Below are 25,038 nucleotides of genomic sequence, written 5' to 3' on the forward strand. Positions count from 1 at the left end.
TTGAATTAGACGAAAATTATTTTTCCTTTTACGGTCAATCCGATAGGTGGCAAATAAGTTTTGCACGAGGATTTCGTGCTTTGAGAGTTGAGTGGTCATTCAGCCTTGGGACCGACCGTCGAGCAGACTTGTTTTTATTGTTGTCTAATTATCTACACGATGGAAACTTTATCGTCTGCTGATATTCAGCAGGAGACTGTGCAGCCTGAGATTCAAAATAGTTTACGTGAAATTTTGTTTGAGTTGCGAGGACAAAAGTCGCAAATTAATTCTCTGAAAGACGAAGTTCGCGGACAGTCACTTGCTGTAGATGAAGTTAAAAAGTTGAAAACCACTAAAGACATTGCCTGGAAATTTAGTGGAAACCGGCTTTAGTTTGAATTTAATTCCGAGTTGGAGGACAGTGTGAAGCAGATTTTGTGGGCTATAGAAAATGTGAAAATTGATTACGCAAAGGAAATGCTGGCTGACATTGCGGATAAGCTCCACGTAAGAAACAAACACATACGTATTGCTGATACTTCCGAAGGAGGCTGGGAGACTGTGCGCCAATATCAGTCAAACCCATTGGCGAGTGACTCTGACGACGAGTCGCGCATTCTCAAGGCGGACTCGCGAGCAGTGCGGAAACGTAAGCAGCAGAAACCCAAAACGAAGGCTAAATCACCAGCTGTAGCTTTGGGGTACACGGACAGCATGGCTCTGGCGCGCGGATTTGCTGGTACTTCCTCTACGTCGCAATCGCAATCCGGGGGCGGACATTCGTTTCGTGGCTACCAGGGGTTTCCCAGCAACAGAGGGCAGCTTGGACCCTGCTTCGGATGCGGCGAGTACAACCACGTGCGGCGCACGTGCCCGTATACAAGGTTTGGGGGAGCTCAGCAGGGACAGCAACAGACAGAGCAGCCCGGCAAAAAATGAAACTTGCAGTACAGATAATGCTGGTGATTGGACTGTTAAAGATGAGTATTTTGATGATAACCTGTGTTTTAATTTTGATACTGATCGGTTTACAAACACTTTTTCTATTTATGAACAAGGTTTAAAAGAAATTATCGTAAAAGATCGGTTAAAAAATCACATAGATTTTTGGACTAAAATTGGAGCCAGTGAGTTCATTTTAGAAACAATTAAAGATGGTTATAAAATTCCATTTTATTCCTTGCCTGAGAAAAGCTTGTTACATAATAATCAATCGGCATTGAAAGATCCCGAATTTGTACAAACTGCTATTTGTGATCTTTTAGATAAGGGGTTGGTAGAAAAATGTGAGCTAATTCCAACGGTAGTGAACCCCCTATCAGTATCTGTGCAAAATAGTGGCAAAAAACGCCTAATTTTGGATTTGAGAAAAGTAAACATACATGTATGGAAACAGTCCGTCAAGTATGAAGATCTGAGACTTGATCTAATGTATCTTGAAAAAGATAGCTATATGATCAAATTTGATATTCACTCAGCTTATCATTTTTTGGATATTTGGTATAATCATACTCAGTATTTAGGGTTTTCTTTTCAAGATCAAGAGGGAAGTGTGTGCTATTATAAATTTATTTGTACACAAAATTCACTCGTCCCCTCATTAGAAAATGGCGTGGTGAGGGTAAGAAAGTGATCATGTTTCTAGATGATGGCTTTGGCACTCATGGTACATTGGTACATGGTACATTACAGAGCACATTAAAGTTGTCACATGACATCAAGCAGGATTTACTTGATTCTGGTTTAATCCCTAAAGCTGGTAAATCATTGTGGGAGCCTGTACAAGTGCTAGAGTGGTTGGGGCTGTTTTAGATAGCAAAAAGTATGTTATATACATTCCTGATCGAAGATTAGAGAAAGCTCTTTCTACCCTTCATTTTTTTGAAGGTGACTCTGTGGGTACCTGTGCGTACGTTATTCAGTTTTATTGGTCAAATCATATCAATGGGAATAGTGATTGGTCCAGTTGCTCAAATTATGACTCGTTATTTGAGTATGGATGTTTTAAAGGCTCTCACATGGAACTCCTATATTAGAGTCTCAGAGGAGGGTAGGCACCAGTTGTATTTTTGGGAAAAAACATTACATTCATTAAATATTCGGCAGCTATCCTCATCCGCTGCATGTACCAAGATTGTGTATAGTGATGCCTCTGGTGTCGGGTATGCGGGTTATGAAGTGAACACTGTTAACGGGGTATCTCATGGTATGTGGTCGCATGAGGAGGCGTGGGGGGAGTTGTGTGCTGTGTTTAGAGTCATGCGCTCTATTGTACATATATTGAGTCATAACAGAGTAAAATGGTTTACAGATAACCAGGCCGTTTGTAGTATAGTAAACAAAGGGTCAATGAAAAAGGATTTACAGGATGTTGCTATGCAGATTTTCAATGTTGCTTCCACTCATTGTATACACTTAGAAACAGAGTGGATTCCACGCGGAGACAATTGTCGCGCGGATTATTTGTCAAAGGTAGTCGAGGTTGACGATTGGTCCATAGGTGACAATATCCTAGAAGTGTTACATTCAAATTGGGGTCATTTAGATGTAGACTACTTTGCGTCTGAACATAATGCAAAATTACCAGTGTTTTATTCCCGATTTTGGTGTTATAACACTTCTGGTGTAGATGCATTTACGATTGATTGGTCAAAGGACATTGGTTTGTTTGTACCACCAATTATGTTAGTAGCTAGGGTGCTGAGAATAATGGTAGCATGTAAGGCAAAGGGTGTACTAGTTGCTCCCGAGTGGAAATCTGCTAGTTATTGGCCATTATTGTATAATGAGAATAGTCAGACAAGATCGTTTGTTCGTGAAGTTATATATTTGCCCACCAATAAGGAGTCCTACACGCCATGCAAAAATGGCGTTGGTGTGTTTGGAAACGAAGATTTAAAGTTTAATATGTTAGCTATGTATATTGATTGTACAAACATTTAAAGCTCATCACATTGAAGTTTACAGTAAGCCTGTGTGGGCGTGACTACTGTGGAGTTTGCCATCGGCTAATTGGTGCTGTGCATGAGTAATCGTGCATAATAATTCGTGCTTATCACATTGAAGTTTACAGTAAGCCTGTATGGGCGTGACTACTGTGGCGTTTGCTATCGGCTAGTTGGTGCTGTGCAGGAGTATTCGTGCATACGAATTCTTGCCTATCACATTGATGTATACGGTAAGCCTGTATGGGCGTGACTACTGTGGCGTTTGCTATCTTCTAGTTGGTGCTGTGCAGGAGTATTCGTGCATACGAATTCTTGCTTATCACATTGATGTATACAGTAAGCCTGTATGGGCGTGACTACTGTGGCGTTTGCTATCGTCTAGTTGGTGCTGTGCATGAGTATTCGTGCATACGAATTCTTGCTTATCACATTGATGTATACAGTAAGCCTGTAGGGGCGTGACTACTGTGGCGTTTGCTATCGTCTAGTTGGTGCTGTGCAGGAGTATTCGTGCATACGAATTCTTGCTTATCACATTCATGTATACAGTAAGCCTGTATGGGCGTGACTACTGTAGCGTTTGCCTTCAACAGGCCGGTATCGGCTAGTTGGTGCTGTGCATGAGTATTCGTGAATTTGGAATGCATAAATTTATTGTACATTCTTTTAAATGCACATTTGTAAGCATTTTGAATTATGCATGTCAACTATGATTTATGTTTGTAAAACTTGCTTGCTGCTGTTGACTTGATGCCAATGAGTAATTTGTTTTTACATGTGCTTTTTCGTAGTTATGACGAAGAGATAGAGGAGCTGCCGGACGTCTTGGTGGACAAGGTCTCCTTGCTGACGGGATTACTCGAAGAGTCGCGAGCCAAAAGTACATGTGATTCTTATAAACGAGGATTCCGACGTTGGGCGGCATGGGCTTTGAGTAATGGACTTACCAGTAGGGATATCTTGCCTGCTAAGGCGTTCCATATAGCTATATATCTAACGTCTCTAATTCAAACTGCATACTCGCCTAGCTCAGTGATGAATGATTTTTACAGTGTTAAATGGTTTCATGATTTATTCGATTTTAGTACGATATGTGATTCGAAGTTCATAGCTAACGTTTTAGAAGCTGCTAAGCGTAAATTATCTAAGCCTGTTAAAAAGAAAGAACCAATGACAATTGAACTTTTATCCAAGATGTTTAAATCTTTGTACAGAGAAGGTGATGTTAAGCAACAAAGAACTATATGTGCTTGTTTGTTGGCATTTGCGGAGAAGTGACGTGTTGATAAATCCAGCATATATGAGTGTTTTCATAGAAAATAGTATAACTGACAGATATCGAGATGGTGCCTGGATATTGATTTCAAGAACAGGGACATCGTTGTGCCCAGTTTTGAATTTAGAACGTTATCTTATTTGGGCTAACGTAGATAACAATTCTGACATTTATATATTTTCTCATTTGACGGCTACCACACATGGCTATAAATTACGTGAAGATGGTAAACATTTAGCATATTGCAATTTGAGAAAATTGTTCATAGAAGCATTTCAACCACATGTTACTAATATTAGTAAATATTGTTTGCATTCATTGAGATCAGGTGGGGCTACTGCTGCTGCTGACATGGGTATCCCTGATAGAATGTTTAAACGGCATGGTCGGTGGTCGAGTGAGAATGCAAAGGATGGTTATGTTAAAGATTCTGTAGATGAAAGGCTTAAAGTATCAAAATCATTGGGTTTGTAATTTTGTGAATATCAGCGGTTAACAGCCCGTTCTTTTATATTCAGCGGTCGGTTGGAGTCCCAACGGCTTATACCAATATGTTGTATGTTGATGTTCCATCGGAATGAGTTGTAAGGGAATAACGGTTTCTGAATCAATCTAAAATATTGATCGATATAGATTGACTTGAGCACCGGACGACTCAGAGCTACAGACAGTGCTGCATATAGGCTAGCGCAGGACGACCCAGAGCGTATAAACTGACAGTGGTGCATATAGGTGTAGCGCAGGACGACCCAGAGCGTATAAACTGACAGTGCTGTAGAGCGTATAAACTGACAGTCCTGCATATAGGTGTAGCACAGGACGACCCAGAGCGTATAAACTGACAGTGCTGCATATTCTGCATATAGGTGTAGCACAGGACGACCCAGAGCGTATAAACTGACAGTGCTGCATATTCTGAATATAAGTCTAGCACAGGACGACCCAGAGCGTATAAACTGACAGTGCTGTATATTCTGCATACAGGTGTAGCACAGGACGACCCAGAGCGTATAAACTGACAGTGCTGCATATTCTGCATATAGGTATAGCACAGGACGACCCAGAGCTTATAAACTGACAGTCCTGCAAATAGGTGTAGCAGAGGACGACCCAGAGCGTATAAACTGTCAGTGTTGCATATAGGTGTAGCACAGGACGACCCAGAGCGTATAAACTGACGGTCCTGCATATTCTGCATATAGGTCTAACACAGGACGACCCAGAGCGTAAAACCTGACAGTCCTGCATATTCTGCATATAGGTCTAGCACAGGACGACCCAGAGCGTATAAACTGACAGTGTTGCATATAGGTGTAGCACAGGACGACCCAGAGCGTATAAACTGACAGTGTTGCATATAGGTGTAGCACAGGACGACCCAGAAGGTATAAACTGACAGTGTTGCATATAGGTCTAGCACAGGACGACCCAGATCGCATAAACTGACAGTCCTGCATATTCTGCATATAGGTCTAGCACAGGACGACCCAGAGCGTATAAACTGACAGTGTTGCATATACGTGTAGCACAGGACGACCCAGAGCGTATAAACTGACAGTGTTGCATATAGGTGTAGCACAGGACGACCCAGAGCGTATAAACTGACATTGCTGCATATAGGTCTAGCACAAGACGACACAGAGCGTATAAACTGACAATGTTGCATATAGGTGTAGCACAGGACGACCCAGAGCGTATAAACTGACAATGTTGCATATAGGTGTAGCACAAGACGACCCAGAGCGTATAAACTGACAATGTTGCATATAGGTGTAGCACAGGACGACCCAGAGCGTATAAACTGACAGTCCTGCATATTCTGCATATAGGTCTAGCACAGGACGACCCAGAGCGTATTAACTGACAGTGCTGCATATTCTGCATATAGGTCTAGCACAGGACGACCCAGATCGTATAAACTGACAGTGTTGCATATAAGTCTAGCTCAGGACGACCCAGAGCGTATAAACTGACAGTGCTGCATATTCTGCATGTAGGCTAGCGCAGGACGAACCAGAGCGTATAAACTGACAGTCCTGCATATAGGTGTAGCACAGGGCGACCAAGAGCGTATAAACTGACAGTCCTGCATAAAAGTGTAGCACAGGACGACCCAGAGCGTATAAACTGACAGTCCTGCATATTTTGCATATAGGTCTAACACAGGACGACTCAGAGCGTATAAACTGACAGTCCTGCATATTCTGCATATAGGTCTAGCACAGGACGACCCAGAGCGTATAAACTGACAGTGTTGCATATAGGTGTAGCACAGGACGACCCAGAGCGAATAAACTGACAGTGCTGCATATAGGTGTAGCACAGGACGACCCAGAGCGTATAAACTGACAGTGTTGCATATAGGTGTCGCACAGGACGACCCAGAGCGTATAAACTGACAGTGCTGTATATTCTGCATATAGGTCTAGCACAGGATGACCCAGAGCGTATAAACTGACAGTGCTGCATATTCTGCATATAGGTCTAGCACAGGACGAACCAGAGCGTATAAACTGACAGTGTTGCATGTAAGTCTAGCACAGGACGACACAGAGCGTATAAACTGACAGTCCTGCATATAGGTGTAGCACAGGACGACCCAGAGCGTATAAACTGACAGTCCTGCATATAGGTGTAGCACAGGACGAACCAGAGCGTATAAACTGACAGTCCTGCATATTCTGCATATAGGTCTAGCACAGGACGACCCAGAGCGTATAAACTGACAGTGCTGCATATAGGTCTAGCACAGGACGACCCAGATCGTATAAACTGACAGTGCTGCATATTCTGCATATAAGTCTAGCACAGGACGACCCAGAGCGTATAAACTGACATTGCTGCATATAGGTCTAGCACAAGACGACCCAGAGCGTATAAACTGACAATGTTGCATATAGGTGTAGCACAGGACGACCTAGAGCGTATAAACTGACAGTCCTGCATATTCTGCATATAGGTCTAGCACAGGACGACCCAGAGCGTATTAACTGACAGTGCTGCATATTCTGCATATAGGTCTAGCACAGGACGACCCAGAGCGTATAAACTGACAGTGTTGCATATAAGTCTAGCTCAGGACGACCCAGAGAGAATAAACTGACAGTGCTGTATATTCTGCATATAGGTCTAGCACAGGACGACCCAGAGCGTATAAACTGACAGTGCTGCATATTCTGCATGTAGGCTAGCGCAGGACGAACCAGAGCGTATAAACTGACAGTCCTGCATATAGGTGTAGCACAGGACGACCCAGAGCGTATAAACTGACAGTCCTGCATAAAAGTGTAGCACAGGACGACCCAGAGCGTATAAACTGACAGTCTTGCATATAGGTGTAGCACAGGACGACCCAGAAGGTATAAACTGACAGTCCTGCATATTCTGCATATAGGTCTAACACAGGACGACTCAGAGCGTATAAACTGACAGTTCTGCATATTCTGCATATAGGTCTAGCACAGGACGACCCAGAGCGTATAAACTGACACTGTTGCATATAGGTGTAGCACAGGACGATTCAGAGCGTATAAACTGACAGTGTTGCATATAGGTGTAGCACAGGACGACCCAGAGCGAATAAACTGACAGTGCTGCATATAGGTGTAGCACAGGACGACCCAGAGCGTATAAACTGACAGTGTTGCATATAGGTGTCGCACAGGACGACCCAGAGCGTATAAACTGACAGTGCTGTATATTCTGCATATAGGTCTAGCACAGGACGACCCAGAGCGTATAAACTGACAGTGCTGCATATTCTGCAAATAGGTCTAGCACAGGACGAACCAGAGCGTATAAACTGACAGTGTTGCATATAAGTCTAGCACAGGACGACCCAGAGCGAATAAACTGACAGTCCTGCATATAGGTGTAGCGCAGGACGACCCAGAGCGTATAAACTGACAGTCCTGCATATAGGTGTAGCACAGGACGAACCAGAGCGTATAAATTGACAGTCCTGCATATTCTGCATATAGGTCTAGCACAGGACGACCCAGAGCGTATAAACTGACAGTGCTGCATATAGGTCTAGCACAAGACGACCCAGAGCGTATAAACTGACAGTGCTGCATATTCTACATATAGGTCTAACACAGGACGACCCAGAACGTATAAACTGACAGTGCTGCATAAAGGTGTAGCACAGGACGACCCAGAGCGAATAAACTGACAGTGCTGCATATAGGTCTAACACAGGACGACCCAGAGCGTATAAACTGACACTGTTGTATATTCTGCATATAGGTGTAGCTCAGGACGACCAAGAGCGTATAAACTGACAGTGCTGCATATAGGTGTAGCACAGGACGACCCAGAGCGTATAAACTGACAGTGTTGCATATAGGTCTAACACAGGACGACCTAGAGCGTATAAACTGACAGTGCTGCATATAGGTCTAGCACAGGACGACCTAGAGCGTATAAACTGACAGTGCTGCATATAGGTGTAGCACAGGACGACCCAGAGCGTATAAACTGACAGTGCTGCATATAGGTGTAGCACAGGACGACCCAGAGCGTATAAACTGACAGTGCTGCATATAGGTCTAACACAGGACGACCCAGAGCGTATAAACTGACAGTGTTGCATATTCTGCATATAGGTCTAGCACAGGACGATCCAGAGCGTATAAACTGACAGTGCTGTATATTCTGCATATAGGTGTAGCACAGGACGACCCAGAGCGTATAAACTGACAGTGCTGCATATTCTGCATATAGGTGTAGCACAGGACGACCCAGAGCGTATAAACTGACAGTGCTGCATATTCTGAATATAAGTCTAGCACAGGACGACCCAGAGCGTATAAACTGACAGTGCTGTATATTCTGCATACAGGTGTAGCACAGGACGACCCAGAGCGTATAAACTGACAGTGCTGCATATTCTGCATATAGGTATAGCACAGGACGACCCAGAGCTTATAAACTGACAGTCCTGCAAATAGGTGTAGCAGAGGACGACCCAGAGCGTATAAACTGTCAGTGTTGCATATAGGTGTAGCACAGGACGACCCAGAGCGTATAAACTGACGGTCCTGCATATTCTGCATATAGGTCTAACACAGGACGACCCAGAGCGTAAAACCTGACAGTCCTGCATATTCTGCATATAGGTCTAGCACAGGACGACCCAGAGCGTATAAACTGACAGTGTTGCATATAGGTGTAGCACAGGACGACCCAGAGCGTATAAACTGACAGTGTTGCATATAGGTGTAGCACAGGACGACCCAGAAGGTATAAACTGACAGTGTTGCATATAGGTCTAGCACAGGACGACCCAGATCGCATAAACTGACAGTCCTGCATATTCTGCATATAGGTCTAGCACAGGACGACCCAGAGCGTATAAACTGACAGTGTTGCATATACGTGTAGCACAGGACGACCCAGAGCGTATAAACTGACAGTGTTGCATATAGGTGTAGCACAGGACGACCCAGAGCGTATAAACTGACATTGCTGCATATAGGTCTAGCACAAGACGACACAGAGCGTATAAACTGACAATGTTGCATATAGGTGTAGCACAGGACGACCCAGAGCGTATAAACTGACAATGTTGCATATAGGTGTAGCACAAGACGACCCAGAGCGTATAAACTGACAATGTTGCATATAGGTGTAGCACAGGACGACCCAGAGCGTATAAACTGACAGTCCTGCATATTCTGCATATAGGTCTAGCACAGGACGACCCAGAGCGTATTAACTGACAGTGCTGCATATTCTGCATATAGGTCTAGCACAGGACGACCCAGATCGTATAAACTGACAGTGTTGCATATAAGTCTAGCTCAGGACGACCCAGAGCGTATAAACTGACAGTGCTGCATATTCTGCATGTAGGCTAGCGCAGGACGAACCAGAGCGTATAAACTGACAGTCCTGCATATAGGTGTAGCACAGGGCGACCAAGAGCGTATAAACTGACAGTCCTGCATAAAAGTGTAGCACAGGACGACCCAGAGCGTATAAACTGACAGTCCTGCATATTTTGCATATAGGTCTAACACAGGACGACTCAGAGCGTATAAACTGACAGTCCTGCATATTCTGCATATAGGTCTAGCACAGGACGACCCAGAGCGTATAAACTGACAGTGTTGCATATAGGTGTAGCACAGGACGACCCAGAGCGAATAAACTGACAGTGCTGCATATAGGTGTAGCACAGGACGGCCCAGAGCGTATAAACTGACAGTGTTGCATATAGGTGTCGCATAGGACGACCCAGAGCGTATAAACTGACAGTGCTGTATATTCTGCATATAGGTCTAGCACAGGATGACCCAGAGCGTATAAACTGACAGTGCTGCATATTCTGCATATAGGTCTAGCACAGGACGAACCAGAGCGTATAAACTGACAGTGTTGCATGTAAGTCTAGCACAGGACGACCCAGAGCGTATAAACTGACAGTCCTGCATATAGGTGTAGCACAGGACGACCCAGAGCGTATAAACTGACAGTCCTGCATATAGGTGTAGCACAGGACGAACCAGAGCGTATAAACTGACAGTCCTGCATATTCTGCATATAGGTCTAGCACAGGACGACCCAGAGCGTATAAACTGACAGTGCTGCATATAGGTCTAGCACAGGACGACCCAGATCGTATAAACTGACAGTGCTGCATATTCTGCATATAAGTCTAGCACAGGACGACCCAGAGCGTATAAACTGACATTGCTGCATATAGGTCTAGCACAAGACGACCCAGAGCGTATAAACTGACAATGTTGCATATAGGTGTAGCACAGGACGACCTAGAGCGTATAAACTGACAGTCCTGCATATTCTGCATATAGGTCTAGCACAGGACGACCCAGAGCGTATTAACTGACAGTGCTGCATATTCTGCATATAGGTCTAGCACAGGACGACCCAGAGCGTATAAACTGACAGTGTTGCATATAAGTCTAGCTCAGGACGACCCAGAGAGAATAAACTGACAGTGCTGTATATTCTGCATATAGGTCTAGCACAGGACGACCCAGAGCGTATAAACTGACAGTGCTGCATATTCTGCATGTAGGCTAGCGCAGGACGAACCAGAGCGTATAAACTGACAGTCCTGCATATAGGTGTAGCACAGGACGACCCAGAGCGTATAAACTGACAGTCCTGCATAAAAGTGTAGCACAGGACGACCCAGAGCGTATAAACTGACAGTCTTGCATATAGGTGTAGCACAGGACGACCCAGAAGGTATAAACTGACAGTCCTGCATATTCTGCATATAGGTCTAACACAGGACGACTCAGAGCGTATAAACTGACAGTTCTGCATATTCTGCATATAGGTCTAGCACAGGACGACCCAGAGCGTATAAACTGACACTGTTGCATATAGGTGTAGCACAGGACGATTCAGAGCGTATAAACTGACAGTGTTGCATATAGGTGTAGCACAGGACGACCCAGAGCGAATAAACTGACAGTGCTGCATATAGGTGTAGCACAGGACGACCCAGAGCGTATAAACTGACAGTGTTGCATATAGGTGTCGCACAGGACGACCCAGAGCGTATAAACTGACAGTGCTGTATATTCTGCATATAGGTCTAGCACAGGACGACCCAGAGCGTATAAACTGACAGTGCTGCATATTCTGCAAATAGGTCTAGCACAGGACGAACCAGAGCGTATAAACTGACAGTGTTGCATATAAGTCTAGCACAGGACGACCCAGAGCGAATAAACTGACAGTCCTGCATATAGGTGTAGCGCAGGACGACCCAGAGCGTATAAACTGACAGTCCTGCATATAGGTGTAGCACAGGACGAACCAGAGCGTATAAATTGACAGTCCTGCATATTCTGCATATAGGTCTAGCACAGGACGACCCAGAGCGTATAAACTGACAGTGCTGCATATAGGTCTAGCACAAGACGACCCAGAGCGTATAAACTGACAGTGCTGCATATTCTACATATAGGTCTAACACAGGACGACCCAGAACGTATAAACTGACAGTGCTGCATAAAGGTGTAGCACAGGACGACCCAGAGCGAATAAACTGACAGTGCTGCATATAGGTCTAACACAGGACGACCCAGAGCGTATAAACTGACACTGTTGTATATTCTGCATATAGGTGTAGCTCAGGACGACCAAGAGCGTATAAACTGACAGTGCTGCATATAGGTGTAGCACAGGACGACCCAGAGCGTATAAACTGACAGTGTTGCATATAGGTCTAACACAGGACGACCTAGAGCGTATAAACTGACAGTGCTGCATATAGGTCTAGCACAGGACGACCTAGAGCGTATAAACTGACAGTGCTGCATATAGGTGTAGCACAGGACGACCCAGAGCGTATAAACTGACAGTGCTGCATATAGGTGTAGCACAGGACGACCCAGAGCGTATAAACTGACAGTGCTGCATATAGGTCTAACACAGGACGACCCGGAGCGTATAAACTGACAGTGTTGCATATTCTGCATATAGGTCTAGCACAGGACGATCCAGAGCGTATAAACTGACAGTGCTGTATATTCTGCATATAGGTCTAGCACCGGACGACCCAGAGCGTATAAACTGACAGTGCTGCATATTATGCATATAGGTCTAGCACAGGATGACCCAGAGCGTATAAACTGACAGTGCTGTATATTTTGCATATAAGTCTAGCACAGGACGACCCAGAGCGTATAAACTGACAGTGTTGCATATAGGTGTAGCACGGGACGACCTAGAGCTTATAAACTGACAGTGTTGCATATAGGTGTAGTACAGGACGACCTAGAGCGTATAAACTGACAGTGTTGCATATAGGCTAGCGCAGGACGACCCAGAGCGTATAAACTGACAGTGTTGCATATAGGTGTGGCACAGGACGACCCAGAGCGTATAAACTGACAGTGTTGCATATAGGTGTAGCACAGGACGACCCAGAGCGTATAAACTGACAGTGCTGTATATTCTGCATATAGGTCTAACACAGGACGACCCAGAGCGTATAAACTGACAGTGCTGCATATAGGTGTAGCGCAGGACGACCCAGAGCGTATAAACTGACAGTCCTGCATATAGGTGTAGCGCAGGACGACCCAGAGCGTATAAACTGACAGTGCTGCATATAGTTGAAGCACAGGACGACCCAGAGCGTATAAACTGACAGTCCTGCATATAGGTGTAGCACAGGACGACCCAGGGCGTATAAACTGACAGTCCTGCATATACGTGTAGCACAGGACGACCCAGAGCGTATAAACTGACAGTCCTGCATATAGGTGTAGCACAGGACGACCCAGAGCGTATAAACTGACAGTCCTGCATATAGGTGTAGCACAGGACGACCCAGAGCGTATAAACTGACAGTCCTGCATATTATGCATATAGGTCTAACACCGGACGACCCAGAGCGTATAAACTGACAGTCCTGCATATTCTGCATATAGATGTAGCACAGGACGACACAGAGCGTATAAATTGACAGTGTTGCATATAGGTTTAGGAAAGGACGACCCAGAGCGTATAAACTGACAGTCCTGCATATAGGTGTAGCACAGGACGACCCAGAGCGTATAAACTGACAGTCCTGCATATAGGTGTAGCGCAGGATGACCCAGAGCGTATAAACAGACAGTGCTGCTTATAGGTGTAGCACAGGAAGACCCAGAGCGTATAAACTGACAGTCCTGCATATAGGTGTAGGACTGGACGACCCAGAGCGTATAAACTGACAGTGTTGCATATAGGTGTAACACTGGACGACCCAGAGCGTATAAACTCACAGTGCTGCATATAGGTGTAGCACAGGACGACCCAGAGCGTATAAACTGACAGTACTGCATATTCTGAATATAAGTCTAGCACAGGACGACCCAGAGCGTAAAAACTGACAGTACTGCATATTCTGCATATAGATGTAGCACAGGACGACCCAAAGCGTATAAACTGACAGTGCTGCATATAGGTGTAGCGCAGGACGACCCAGAGCGTATAAACTGACAGTGCTGCTTATAGGTGTAGCACAGGACGACACAAAGCGTATAAACTGACAGTCCTGCATATAGGTGTAACACTGGACGACCCAGAGCGTATAAACTCACAGTGCTGCATATAGGTGTAGCACAGGACGACCCAGAGCGTATAAACTGACAGTACTGCATATTCTGAATATAAGTCTAGCACAGGACGACCCAGAGCGTATAAACTGAGAGTACTGCATATTCTGCATATAGATGTAGCACAGGACGACCCAGAGCGTATAAACTGACAGTGCTGCATATAGGTGTAGCGCAGGACGACCCAAAGCGTATAAACTGACAGTGCTGCATATAGGTGTAGCGCAGGACGACCCAAAGCGTATAAACTGACAGTGCTGCATATAGGTTTAGCACAGGACGACCCAGAGCGTATAAACTGACAGTGCTGCATATAGGTGTAGCACAGGACGACCCAGATCGTATAAACTGACAGTGCTGCATATAGGTGTAGCACAGGACGACCCAGAGCGTATAAACTGACAGTGCTGCATATTCTGCATATAGGTGTAGCACAGGACGACCCAGAGCGTATAAACTGACAGTGCTGCATATAGGTGTAGCGCAGGACGACCCAAAGCGTATAAATTGACAGTGCTGCACTAGCAATGATACTCTTGTGCGCCTTCTCGAACACACATTCAGTCGCTTTGTACTCTTTGGTACATTTAGTAAAGCCAATACCTGACGTACAACCTCCAGCATCTATATTTAATGATCCTCGTATATGGACAGAATCTCTTGCAACGATTTATTGTACTCATAAATGTCACAATATTTATTCTATGTGGTGTTTGTTTTGCACTCAAATACATATCTTTCAAGGAACCAAAACCGAAATCGTAAAATCCAAATATGAATGCGTCTGAAAGCAGAACCATTGATAGATCTGTGTTGAACACGATACTTCGAAGTAAACATTTGAAGAACACGAAGATGGTTATTAAACTGTTACAGAACTCGACTCACAATTACGTTAATTGTCTGGTAGCTCAAAACCATATATTATATTTTGATGTTTCGTGACCTTTCATAATTATTGTATCATCTGAAAGGGTATAACTTGCTGAATAAATGTTCAAAACTACATTACAGTAGACATACAACAATAATACCAACAATGTTTGCTCATTATTTAAACCAAAATCAGACATGAAATTGTATAGCAATTTTCAAGGCCAATATATTTTGGTCTGCCTATTTCCTTTTTCTACACATAGAATCCTTCAATATGATACCCAGACAATATGGGACCACCAGACATCCCAAATTCACCTTTTCGTGTATCAGATACTTGAAGTATTTGCTGCACTGTGTAGTTGGTGTAAATACTTCGGGTTGAAAGAGAAAAGAAAAGTGTAAACAAATTCCCTACTATGGAATGTAATATACTGGCTATGATTTGATGTACATGTATTTCAAAATATCGGCACAAGCTCGAGCGTGGTATGAAACCACTTGGGGTGTATATCACCTTCCCCCACCCAGCTACTAAAAGAGTAACGAATATATCTCAACGAGTACTTTTTATAATAAGATTATATTAAGATATAATGTATTTGTTATGAAAATATTCATTGACGCTTAAATATTGTCTCAAAATTATATTTTAAGAAACACAAAAAGTTAATGTAATCATATTCATTTGGAAAGAAAACAATAACAATGTAAATATAGTCATAAAGTTGTTCAACAGCATATATATTTTCTCAGTAAAGTTACATTAAATTATAACTGTACAAGAAAGATGATTCACAGTCAATAAATGTAATAATAAGAAAAACTTTAACAATTAATTGTTTATAACACTTAATTTTTAACAATTTCTTGATTTGCAGAGTTCTTGTTGCATCGAAGCGTCTCTTCTGAATTTAATGTTAACCTTTTTCGACAGCTTCGTCACTTGTTGTGCTTGCAAACCGTTCTTTTAGTGGCGTCCATCTTCCGATGGTAGATTCCGATTTACGATTATAGGGATATGAAGGCCTTCAGTATAAATATCATAGACTAGCAATTGACACCGTTCAGAACGAACGCATTCTAGTTTTCTTTATAAAAATACCGCCTACTCTAAAGATCTCAATTATTGTGTTATATCAGGGTTTTTTTTTCTTTTAAGGAGTATTGTTTCGCATTATCTAAAGAAAAAATGCCATAAAACCCTAGTGATAAAATAACAAATATTAAACGTATCAATCTTATTACATATAAAGAAGTCAACAATGACCTTAAATGTAGGGAATACAGAAAAAAACTATCATCGGTACGCTTAAGGCCAACAATAGGAAGATCGAATGTAAATTCCTTTCTGTTTATTAGATTATGCCTTCTCTTGTGATTTTTTTCCCGGAAATAGATTAAATGGAACTCAAAGTCGTTATCGTGATTATCGCGTGTTTGAGGTTCTTTATTCGTCAACCGGAAACCAGCTCGCTCCTGTTTTGGTAAACATATTATCTAAATGCTATTACTTTGTTTGTTTTGTCATTGACCTATCTTTTTTTCTTTCCATATAACACACTGAAGTTAAAGAATGTGAAGTATAATCCTAATTAAATTAAGCATTGAGTACAATACTACAGCGGAATCTACAGAGATAAGAGCAGTAACCAATCAAAATGACGATGTTCAAAGGCACAATGGTAAAACGAGAGACGCCCATGGTACGAACAGCTCATACACACTACACATTGATAAACATTTCACTTCACACAGTAAAACCAACACATCATTCTCCAAAATTGATGGTATGGAAAAATCACAGACGAGTAAAGAACACATACCATAAAATCAGAATTACCATGAACATGATGGCAAAATTGTGTTGCTAAATTACAAGGTATTCAAGAGACAAAGGAGCGTAATAGAAATATATATATGTGTGTGTGTTCTAGGAGGTTTCCCGTAGCATTTATAATAAGGTAAACGACTTTAACTGGCCGTGCCCAAGAAGGTTATATATAGAAACGCCGAGATACAAGCGGAAATATATGATATAGATGAGGTAGGTACATAAAAAACGTACATTTGTGCTATTTTGATATGTGTATGATGTTGTGAGAGTTATAAAAAGTGCTCGATTCCAAGCAGGCTACGGAATGGCAAAGACTACCCAGTAGATATTCGACTATCAATGAAAAAGCTTTGGCCAATATATTAAAATTATATAGACAAACATCGCTCTTTCAGGACTCAGCTCCAATACCTGACGGCTATTGTTGTAAAAAGGGCAGACGGTAAAGGATAATTTACCAGAATAGCACAGATTACTCAACCGAACGTTGAAGCTGTCACCATCCTTTATTCATTATTTGGATTTTTGTAATGCTAGCTTTGTGAAAGTTTCCTTTCTTTATCTTGACTGGTTTAAAAAGACTTTAAACGATTGCTTTTGCATACATTTGCATGCGTTTGTTTTCTAAATTACTTGGATTACTTGGTGGTCAATTAGCAATATATTCATTTATCTCTAATAAAATCGTGTACAATCTTCTTATTTTCAGCTTTCATTTTACTCTAGCTAGCTTCATAGCTCTCTTCATGGCTTTCTCTCTTTGCTCTTTTTTCTGATATTCAACGTGAATGACAAATGTTAGCGAGCAGCATACTGCGTACGAATACTGCTTAGCCGAATGTCAGCGAGCAGCATACTACGTACGAATACTGCCTAGCCGAATGTCAGCGAGCAGCATACTGCGTATGAATACTGCCTAGCCGAATGTCAGCGAGCAGCATACTGCGTACGAATACTGCTTAGCCGAATGTCAGCGAGCAGCAAACTGCATACGAATACTGCTTAGCCGAATTTAGCAAGCGCATGCCACAATTCAATACGAATGTTTCATATTATTACAACAGGTGGCTCAGTGCTTATAATGTCAGCATGAAAATGACATAACAGTCGTTACCAGATACTGATGAACTTCCTAGCCTTCTTGTATATCGGATAGAACAGCTTAACAAGCGTGTTTTCAAAAAGAAAAGAGAAATCAATTAAGGATATAATTATTCCTCATTTTATTTCAAGTGCAAAATGTCACTTTCATTAATGCTAGACACCCAACCAGTGAGTTGATTAGCACAATACACAACATACAATAAATGTAACTGTCAAAATACAGAATTACCATAGTTCTTTTCCTAATAAAGTTGGACGTCCGTTGACCCACATAGGTTTTAACCATTGATGCTACTAATGTTGTCTAGTAGTCTGTAAATGTTTAAATACTATACAGCATATATTTCATCTGTGTTTATCAGTACTTCCTCTTTCAACTTCCAAGATTGTCTGTAACTGGCCGTTGAGAACTTGAGGTTTTATTGGTTTATATAATTTGTTTTACTTGATAGTCCACTTTCTTTATGTTGATGCTGACTTTGATTAAGCTTATATTTTTAAGGTTACAGTAATTAGGAAATGTTGAGGCATGTGAAATATAGTGTAACATAGTACATAGCGTTAATGATACCACAATCCAGGGACATATCAACTTGTTAGGTGCATAACCTGTCTAATGCGGTGTGGTATATAAAGGTCGGTTTGACTGCTAGTCGGGGAGGGCTTTTGAACAGGGAAGGCGCGAGCATCTCCCTGTGTTATGATCCGGCTGAAAGTGTGACACTGTTTGAGTTCTTAATAAAGTTATTTACACGGAGCGGATGTTTATTGAATTATACTTCATATAATTACACCGTACAGCGGGGAATAATTGTCTAAAAATAGCCTGACCAAAACTGGTGGATACTATGATAGGGGGCGCTATTTGTTAAGCTCGAGGAAGTGACGTAGTTCAGTTGTATTTGGTGAACGTTTGGTCATTTCTACCGTGATTGCTCTCGGGCCAACACCAAGTTTTATTAAATTGTCGTGTCTTTAACCCCTCTTAATAGAATGTTTTGTTGAGTTATATGATAGTTATGTTGTTTTTGCTGAATGTATCTGTTGTACATTTGGGAGATTAATTTGAGAAATACTAGAACTTGTTTCGTGCATGTTACGAATGCAGGTTACCTTGTACATTTAAAAAGAAAAAGAGGGTTTTCCTGGACGGCCAATATCCTAGAGAACAATTTTCGATGTTATCTTTGAAAACATCCATGTTGTTATATTATTTATATTCAAATACATGTTTTCTGATCATCTGGGGGTATATGTTAATGTTCCAAATGAATACAGTAAAACTTCGATCGCTCGAATTCGCCGGAGACCGAGACTAAACCTCGAGGGAACCGATGTTTCGAACGACCCAATTTTCAATTCTCTAGTCTGTTATGTAATATCTTTCAGTGTATTTTAAGTTTGAAGTCGTCTGTTTACTAAGACATCGATTAATATGTGTTGCGTCGTGAAAATCGCTCATATGTTCAAAGGCTGTCGTATACTATATGTATACTAAATATAAAATGTAAAATAATTATCAATAAATGAATAAATATATTTTTTTTATTTTTACAAAATTGACATATTGCAAAACAAAGTGACAAGAAGGAATTCTTTTCAGAGATTCCGATGTAGGATCGATATGGTAGTGTTTATTCATATTTTTATTACTCATGTACATTTCTCACAATTAACTTCTCGTCATTATCTTCTAAAATGCCAATATCAACTAATATCGGTCATGCGTTAACAGTGTTAAACGGTTTCACACCTTATCAAATTGCTTTTCAACTGTCATTGCAATTTATACAACTTTATACAACAAAAAAATTAATACCTAGCAATTGCTTGTTTATTTTGGAACACGCGTTCGGGAAAAAGTGTGAAATTATGACCTCGAGGGAGCCATAAGGTTTTGTGCATGATTTGTGTATTTGGGACCGAGTACTAGTATATTGCTCGACATAATTAGGTTTCGATGCAGCATAGGTATATTTAATATGAAAATAGAAGGAAAAAAGTTCGGGACCAAGCTCCGACCTCAAGGGAACGCCGGTTCTCGAACGACCGCTTGTTCGAACGACCGCAGTTTTACTGCATATTCATACTGAAATGTGTACAATTGTTGAAAGGCGTTGTATACATTAAATGCCGAGAAATTAATTGTATTGAAAATTAAATTGTTATTGAGTTGTTTCATCCCCTTGTTTTTGTTGTTGCCAAAATAAACTAGTCTGGTAAACCAATTGGTAAACCCCCAGTAAATTTACATTTTGCCAAGGCGGTACCTAACAATCCTTGGTAAACACACCTAGGTTTTTATATTGTATATATGTAGTGTTGTTTGTGGAGTTTTGTGCTGTGATTCTGGTTTGTAATTGTTTTTTTGTTTTTGTTCTTTGTCTTTGACGTTTACCCTATGCCATTAAACGGGGTTTATGTTTAAACTTTCGGCTTCTGGGCTTGTATCTGTAGTTTTTATGTAAATATTGCTTCTATTTGGTAAGGGTATGTTGATACCTCGTTGTTCAGCGAATTAGTATTTTTCTAACCGTGCCAATGAGGTAATTATTTATTGATGCAGCTATTCTAATGCACGTGTAGTCTGTTTGTGGCGTCTGTACATGGCTTTGTGTCTCTCACTCAGTGCCTTTTTGCCTTGTGTCTATAAATAAGGTTTATACTTCAATAAAGGTATACATGTCATATATGATACAAACAAGTACACTTTGATCATATAAAAGTCATTGTTTTTTTCAAATTTTAGGGCATCAAATTTATCTGATACATTGAAAGAAATTTGAAACCCAACGTGATGCTGAACGAAGCACAAAGATTCAAAATCTTTTCTCAGAGTGTGTGCCAAGCCAATGAAATATTGATTGGTAAGATTCACTCTCATTTTAACGAGATTACAATTTAACATGTAAATGAAACCTTCACTTTAACCGTTTTATTCAAACAAAGAAATGTATGCTACAGTAACATCCTAGAGCTGAGGGCAAATGTCAAGGAGGAAATCTGCCAGAAGTCATACAAATGTAGCGGAAAATAAAACCATCTGAAGCAAAAATAAACTCAGGCATGAAAACGTTACTTTCGGTCTGATTATGCTGTTTATATACTGTTACGCCCTTTACGCTCCTCTCATAGTCAATGTTACTACAGAAATCTCATAACACCTTCATTAAAATGCATACATAATTAAGTAGACAGCAATGAAAAAATAGCAATGTTTGGTACTTTACAGAATGAAATACATTTTCGAAATTGAGTTATCCATACTAATAATCATGTGACAGTTGTTTTTAGATGGAATAGTTCAGTTTGCACAATTCACAATGATTGCATAGCCTTAAAGAGATGTTCATGTATCTTGCCCAAGGCAGTATGAATGATTATGCTTTAAACATTCTGAAATCATCAACAAAACCATAATTATGCAAATTTTCCTTGCGTGGTTAACAAGACGACAGAGGAGGCCTCAAGGGCATGTTATGTCGTGCCAGTTAAATAAAAAAAATTGGCATCCTAAATAAATCACAAACATCTTTATTAAGTTATAGACGTATGAGAAAATAAATTAATGTTCATGACAAGGCACACATTGAATTACCAGTTACATTGCACTTGAAGTACTTGAATACCATAAGGGAATGGTAGGGTCATAGTGACAGTGTAAGACTTGCATACCATAAGGGAATGGTAGGGTCATATTGACAGTATAAGACTTGTATACCATAAGGGAATGGTAGTGTCATAGTGACAGTGTAAGACTTGTATACCACTAAGGCAGTGGTAGGGTCATAGTGACAGTGTAAGACTTGTATACCATAAGCGAATGGTAGGGTCATATTGACAGTGTAAGACTTGTATACCATAAGGGAATGGTAGGGTCATAGTGACAGTGTAAGACTTGTATACCATAAGGGAATGGTAGGGTCATATTCATATTAACAGTGTAAGACTTGTATACCACTATGGCAGTGGTAGGGTCATAGTGACAGTGTAAGACTTGTATACCACTAAGGCAGTGGTAGGGTCATAGTGACAGTGTAAGACTTGTATACCACTATGGCAGTGGTAGGGTCATAGTGACAGTGTAAGACTTGTATACCACTAAGGCAGTGGTAGGGTCATAGTGACAGTGTAAGACTTGTATACCATAAGGGAATGGTAGGGTCATAGTGACAGTGTAAGACTTGTATACCACTAAGGCAGTGGTAGGGTCATAGTGACAGTGTAAGACTTGAATACCATAAGGGAATGGTAGGGTCATAGTGACAGTGTAAGACTTGTATACCACTAAGGCAGTGGTAGGGTCATAGTGACAGTGTAAGACTTGAATACCACTAAGGCAGTGGTAGGGTCATATTGACAGTGTAAGACTTGTATACCATAAGGGAATGGTAGTGTCATAGTGACAGTGTAAGACTTGAAAACCACTAAGGCAGTGGTAGGGTCATAATGACAATGTAAGACTTTTATACCACTATGGCAGTGGTAGGGTCATAGTGACAGTGTAAGACTTGTATACCATAAGGGAATGGTAGTGTCATAGTGACAGTGTAAGACTTGTATACCACTATGGCAGTGGTAGGGTCATAGTGACAGTGTAAGACTTGTATACCACTAAGGCAGTGGTAGGGTCATAGTGACAGTGTAAGACTTGTATACCACTATGGCAGTGGTAGGGTCATAGTGACAGTGTAAGACTTGTCTACCACTATGGCAGTGGTAGGGTCATAGTGACAGTGTAAGACTTGTATACCACTATGGCAGTGGTAGGGTCATAGTGACAGTGTAAGACTTGTATACCACTATGGCAGTGGTAGGGTCATAGTGACAGTGTAAGACTTGTATACCACTAAGGTAGTGGTAAGGTCATAGTGACAGTGTAAGACTTGTATACAACTATGGCAGTTGTAGGGTCATAGTGACAGTGTAAGACTTGAATACCACTATGGCAGTGGTAGGGTCATAGTGACAGTGTAAGACTTGTATACCACTAAGGCAGTGGTAGGGTCATAGTGACAGTGTAAGACTTGAATACCACTTTGGCAGTGGTAGGGTCATAGTGACGTTGTAAGACTTGAATACCACTAAGGCAGTGGTAGGGTCATAGTGACAGTGTAAGACTTGTATACAACTATGGCAGTGGTAGGGTCATAGTGACAGTGTAAGACTTGTATACCACTATGGCAGTGGTAGGCTCATAGTGACAGTGTAAGACTTGTATACCACTAAGGCAGTGGTAGGGTCATAGTGACAGTGTAAGACTTGAATACCACTATGGCAGTGGTAGGGTCATAGTGACGTTGTAAGACTTGAATACCACTAAGGCAGTGGTAGGGTCATAGTGATAGTGTAAGACTTGTATACCACTCTGGCAGTGGTAGGGTCATAGTGACAGTGTAAGACTTGTATACCACTATGGCAGTGGTAGGGTCATAGTGACAGTGTAAGACTTGAATACCACTATGGCAGTGGTAGTGTCATAGTGACAGTGTAAGACTTGTATACCACTAAGGCAGTGGTAGGGTCATAGTGACAGTGTAAGACTTGTATACCACTACGACAGTGGTAGGGTCATAGTGACAGTGTAAGACTAGAATACCACTAAGGCTGTGGTAGGGTAATAGTGACAGTGTAAGACTTGAATACCACTAAGGCAGTGGTAGGGTCATACTGACAATGTAAGACTTGAATACCACTAAGGCAGTGGTAGGGTCATAGTGACAATGTAAGACTTGAATACCACTAAGGCAGTGGTAGGGTCATAGTGACAATGTAAGACTTGAATACCACTAAGGCAGTGGTAGTGTCATAGTGACAGTTTAAGACTTGTATACCACTAAGGCAGTGGTAGGGTCATAGTGACAGTGTAAGACTTGAATACCACTAAGGCAGTGGTAGGGTCATAGTGACAGTGTAAGACTTGAAAACCATAAGGGAATGGTAGGGTCATAGTGACAGTGTAAGACTTGAATACCACTAAGGCAGTGGTAGGGTCATAGTGACAGTGTAAGACTTGAATACCACTAAGGCAGTGGTAGGGACATAGTGACAGTGTTAAACTTGAATATCAATTAGGCAGTGGTAGGCTCATAGTGACAGTGTAAGGCTTGAATACCACTAAAGCAGTGGTAGGGTCATAGTGACAGTGTAAGACTTGAATACCACTAAGACAGTGGTAAGTTCATAGTGACAGTGTAAGAATTGAATACCACTAAGGGAGTGGTAGGGTCAAAGTGACAGTGTAAGACTTGAATACCACTAAGACAGTGGTAGGGTCATAGTGACAGTGTAAGAATTGAATACCACTAAGACAGTGGTGGGGTCATAGTGACAGTGTAACGCTCGAAAACCACTAAGGCAGTGGTAGGGTCATAGTGACAGAGTAAGAATTGAATACCACTAAGGCAGTGGTAGGGTCATAGTGACAGTGTAAGACTTGAATACCACTAAGGCAGTGGTAGTGTCAAAGTGACAGTGTAAGACTTGAATACCACTAAGGCAGTGGTAGGGTCATAGTGACAATGTAAGACTTGAATACCACTAAGGCAGTGGTAGGGTCTTAGTGAGAGTGTAAGACTTGAATACCACTAAAGCAGTGGTAGGGTCATAGTGACAGTGTAAGACTTGAATACCACTAAGGTAGTGGTAGTGTCATAGTGGCATTGTAAGGCTTGAATACCACTAAGGCAGTGGTAGGGTCATAGTGACAGTGTAAGATTTGAAAACCACTAAAGCAGTGGTAGGGTCATAGTAACAGTGTAAGACTTGAATACCACTAAGGCAGTGGTAGTGTCATAGTGTCAGTGTAAGACTTGAATACCACTAAGGCAGTGGTAGGGTCATAGTGACAGTGTAAGACTTGAATACCACTAAAGCATTGGTAGGGTCATAGTGACAGTGTAAGACTTGTATACCACTATGGCAGTG

The 25,038-nt window shown here is 41.7% G+C and overlaps 1 protein-coding gene across 1 annotated transcript; it reads left to right on the top strand.

The window, feature by feature from the left end:
* Positions 1 to 159: 159 nt before the first annotated feature.
* On the top strand, positions 160 to 921 carry LOC128220171 (uncharacterized). Its single transcript, XM_052928448.1, has 2 exons — positions 160 to 306; positions 394 to 921. The coding sequence occupies exons 1-2, from the start codon at positions 160 to 162 to the stop codon at positions 919 to 921; spliced, it is 675 nt and encodes a 224-aa protein (XP_052784408.1).
* Positions 922 to 25,038: the final 24,117 nt, after the last annotated feature.

This window comes from Mya arenaria, chromosome 15 (assembly GCF_026914265.1).
Source record: "Mya arenaria isolate MELC-2E11 chromosome 15, ASM2691426v1".
NCBI classification, from domain to species: domain Eukaryota; kingdom Metazoa; phylum Mollusca; class Bivalvia; order Myida; family Myidae; genus Mya; species Mya arenaria.

Excerpts from the sequence above, each read along its gene's own strand:
- LOC128220171 (XM_052928448.1), top strand. The coding sequence starts at position 160 with ATGGAAACTTTATCGTCTGCTGATATTCAGCAGGAGACTGTGCAGCCT. Across the intron at positions 307-393 it reads TTCGCGGACAGTCACTTGCT|TTGGAGGACAGTGTGAAGCA; the intron begins GTAGATGAAGTT and ends TTTAATTCCGAG.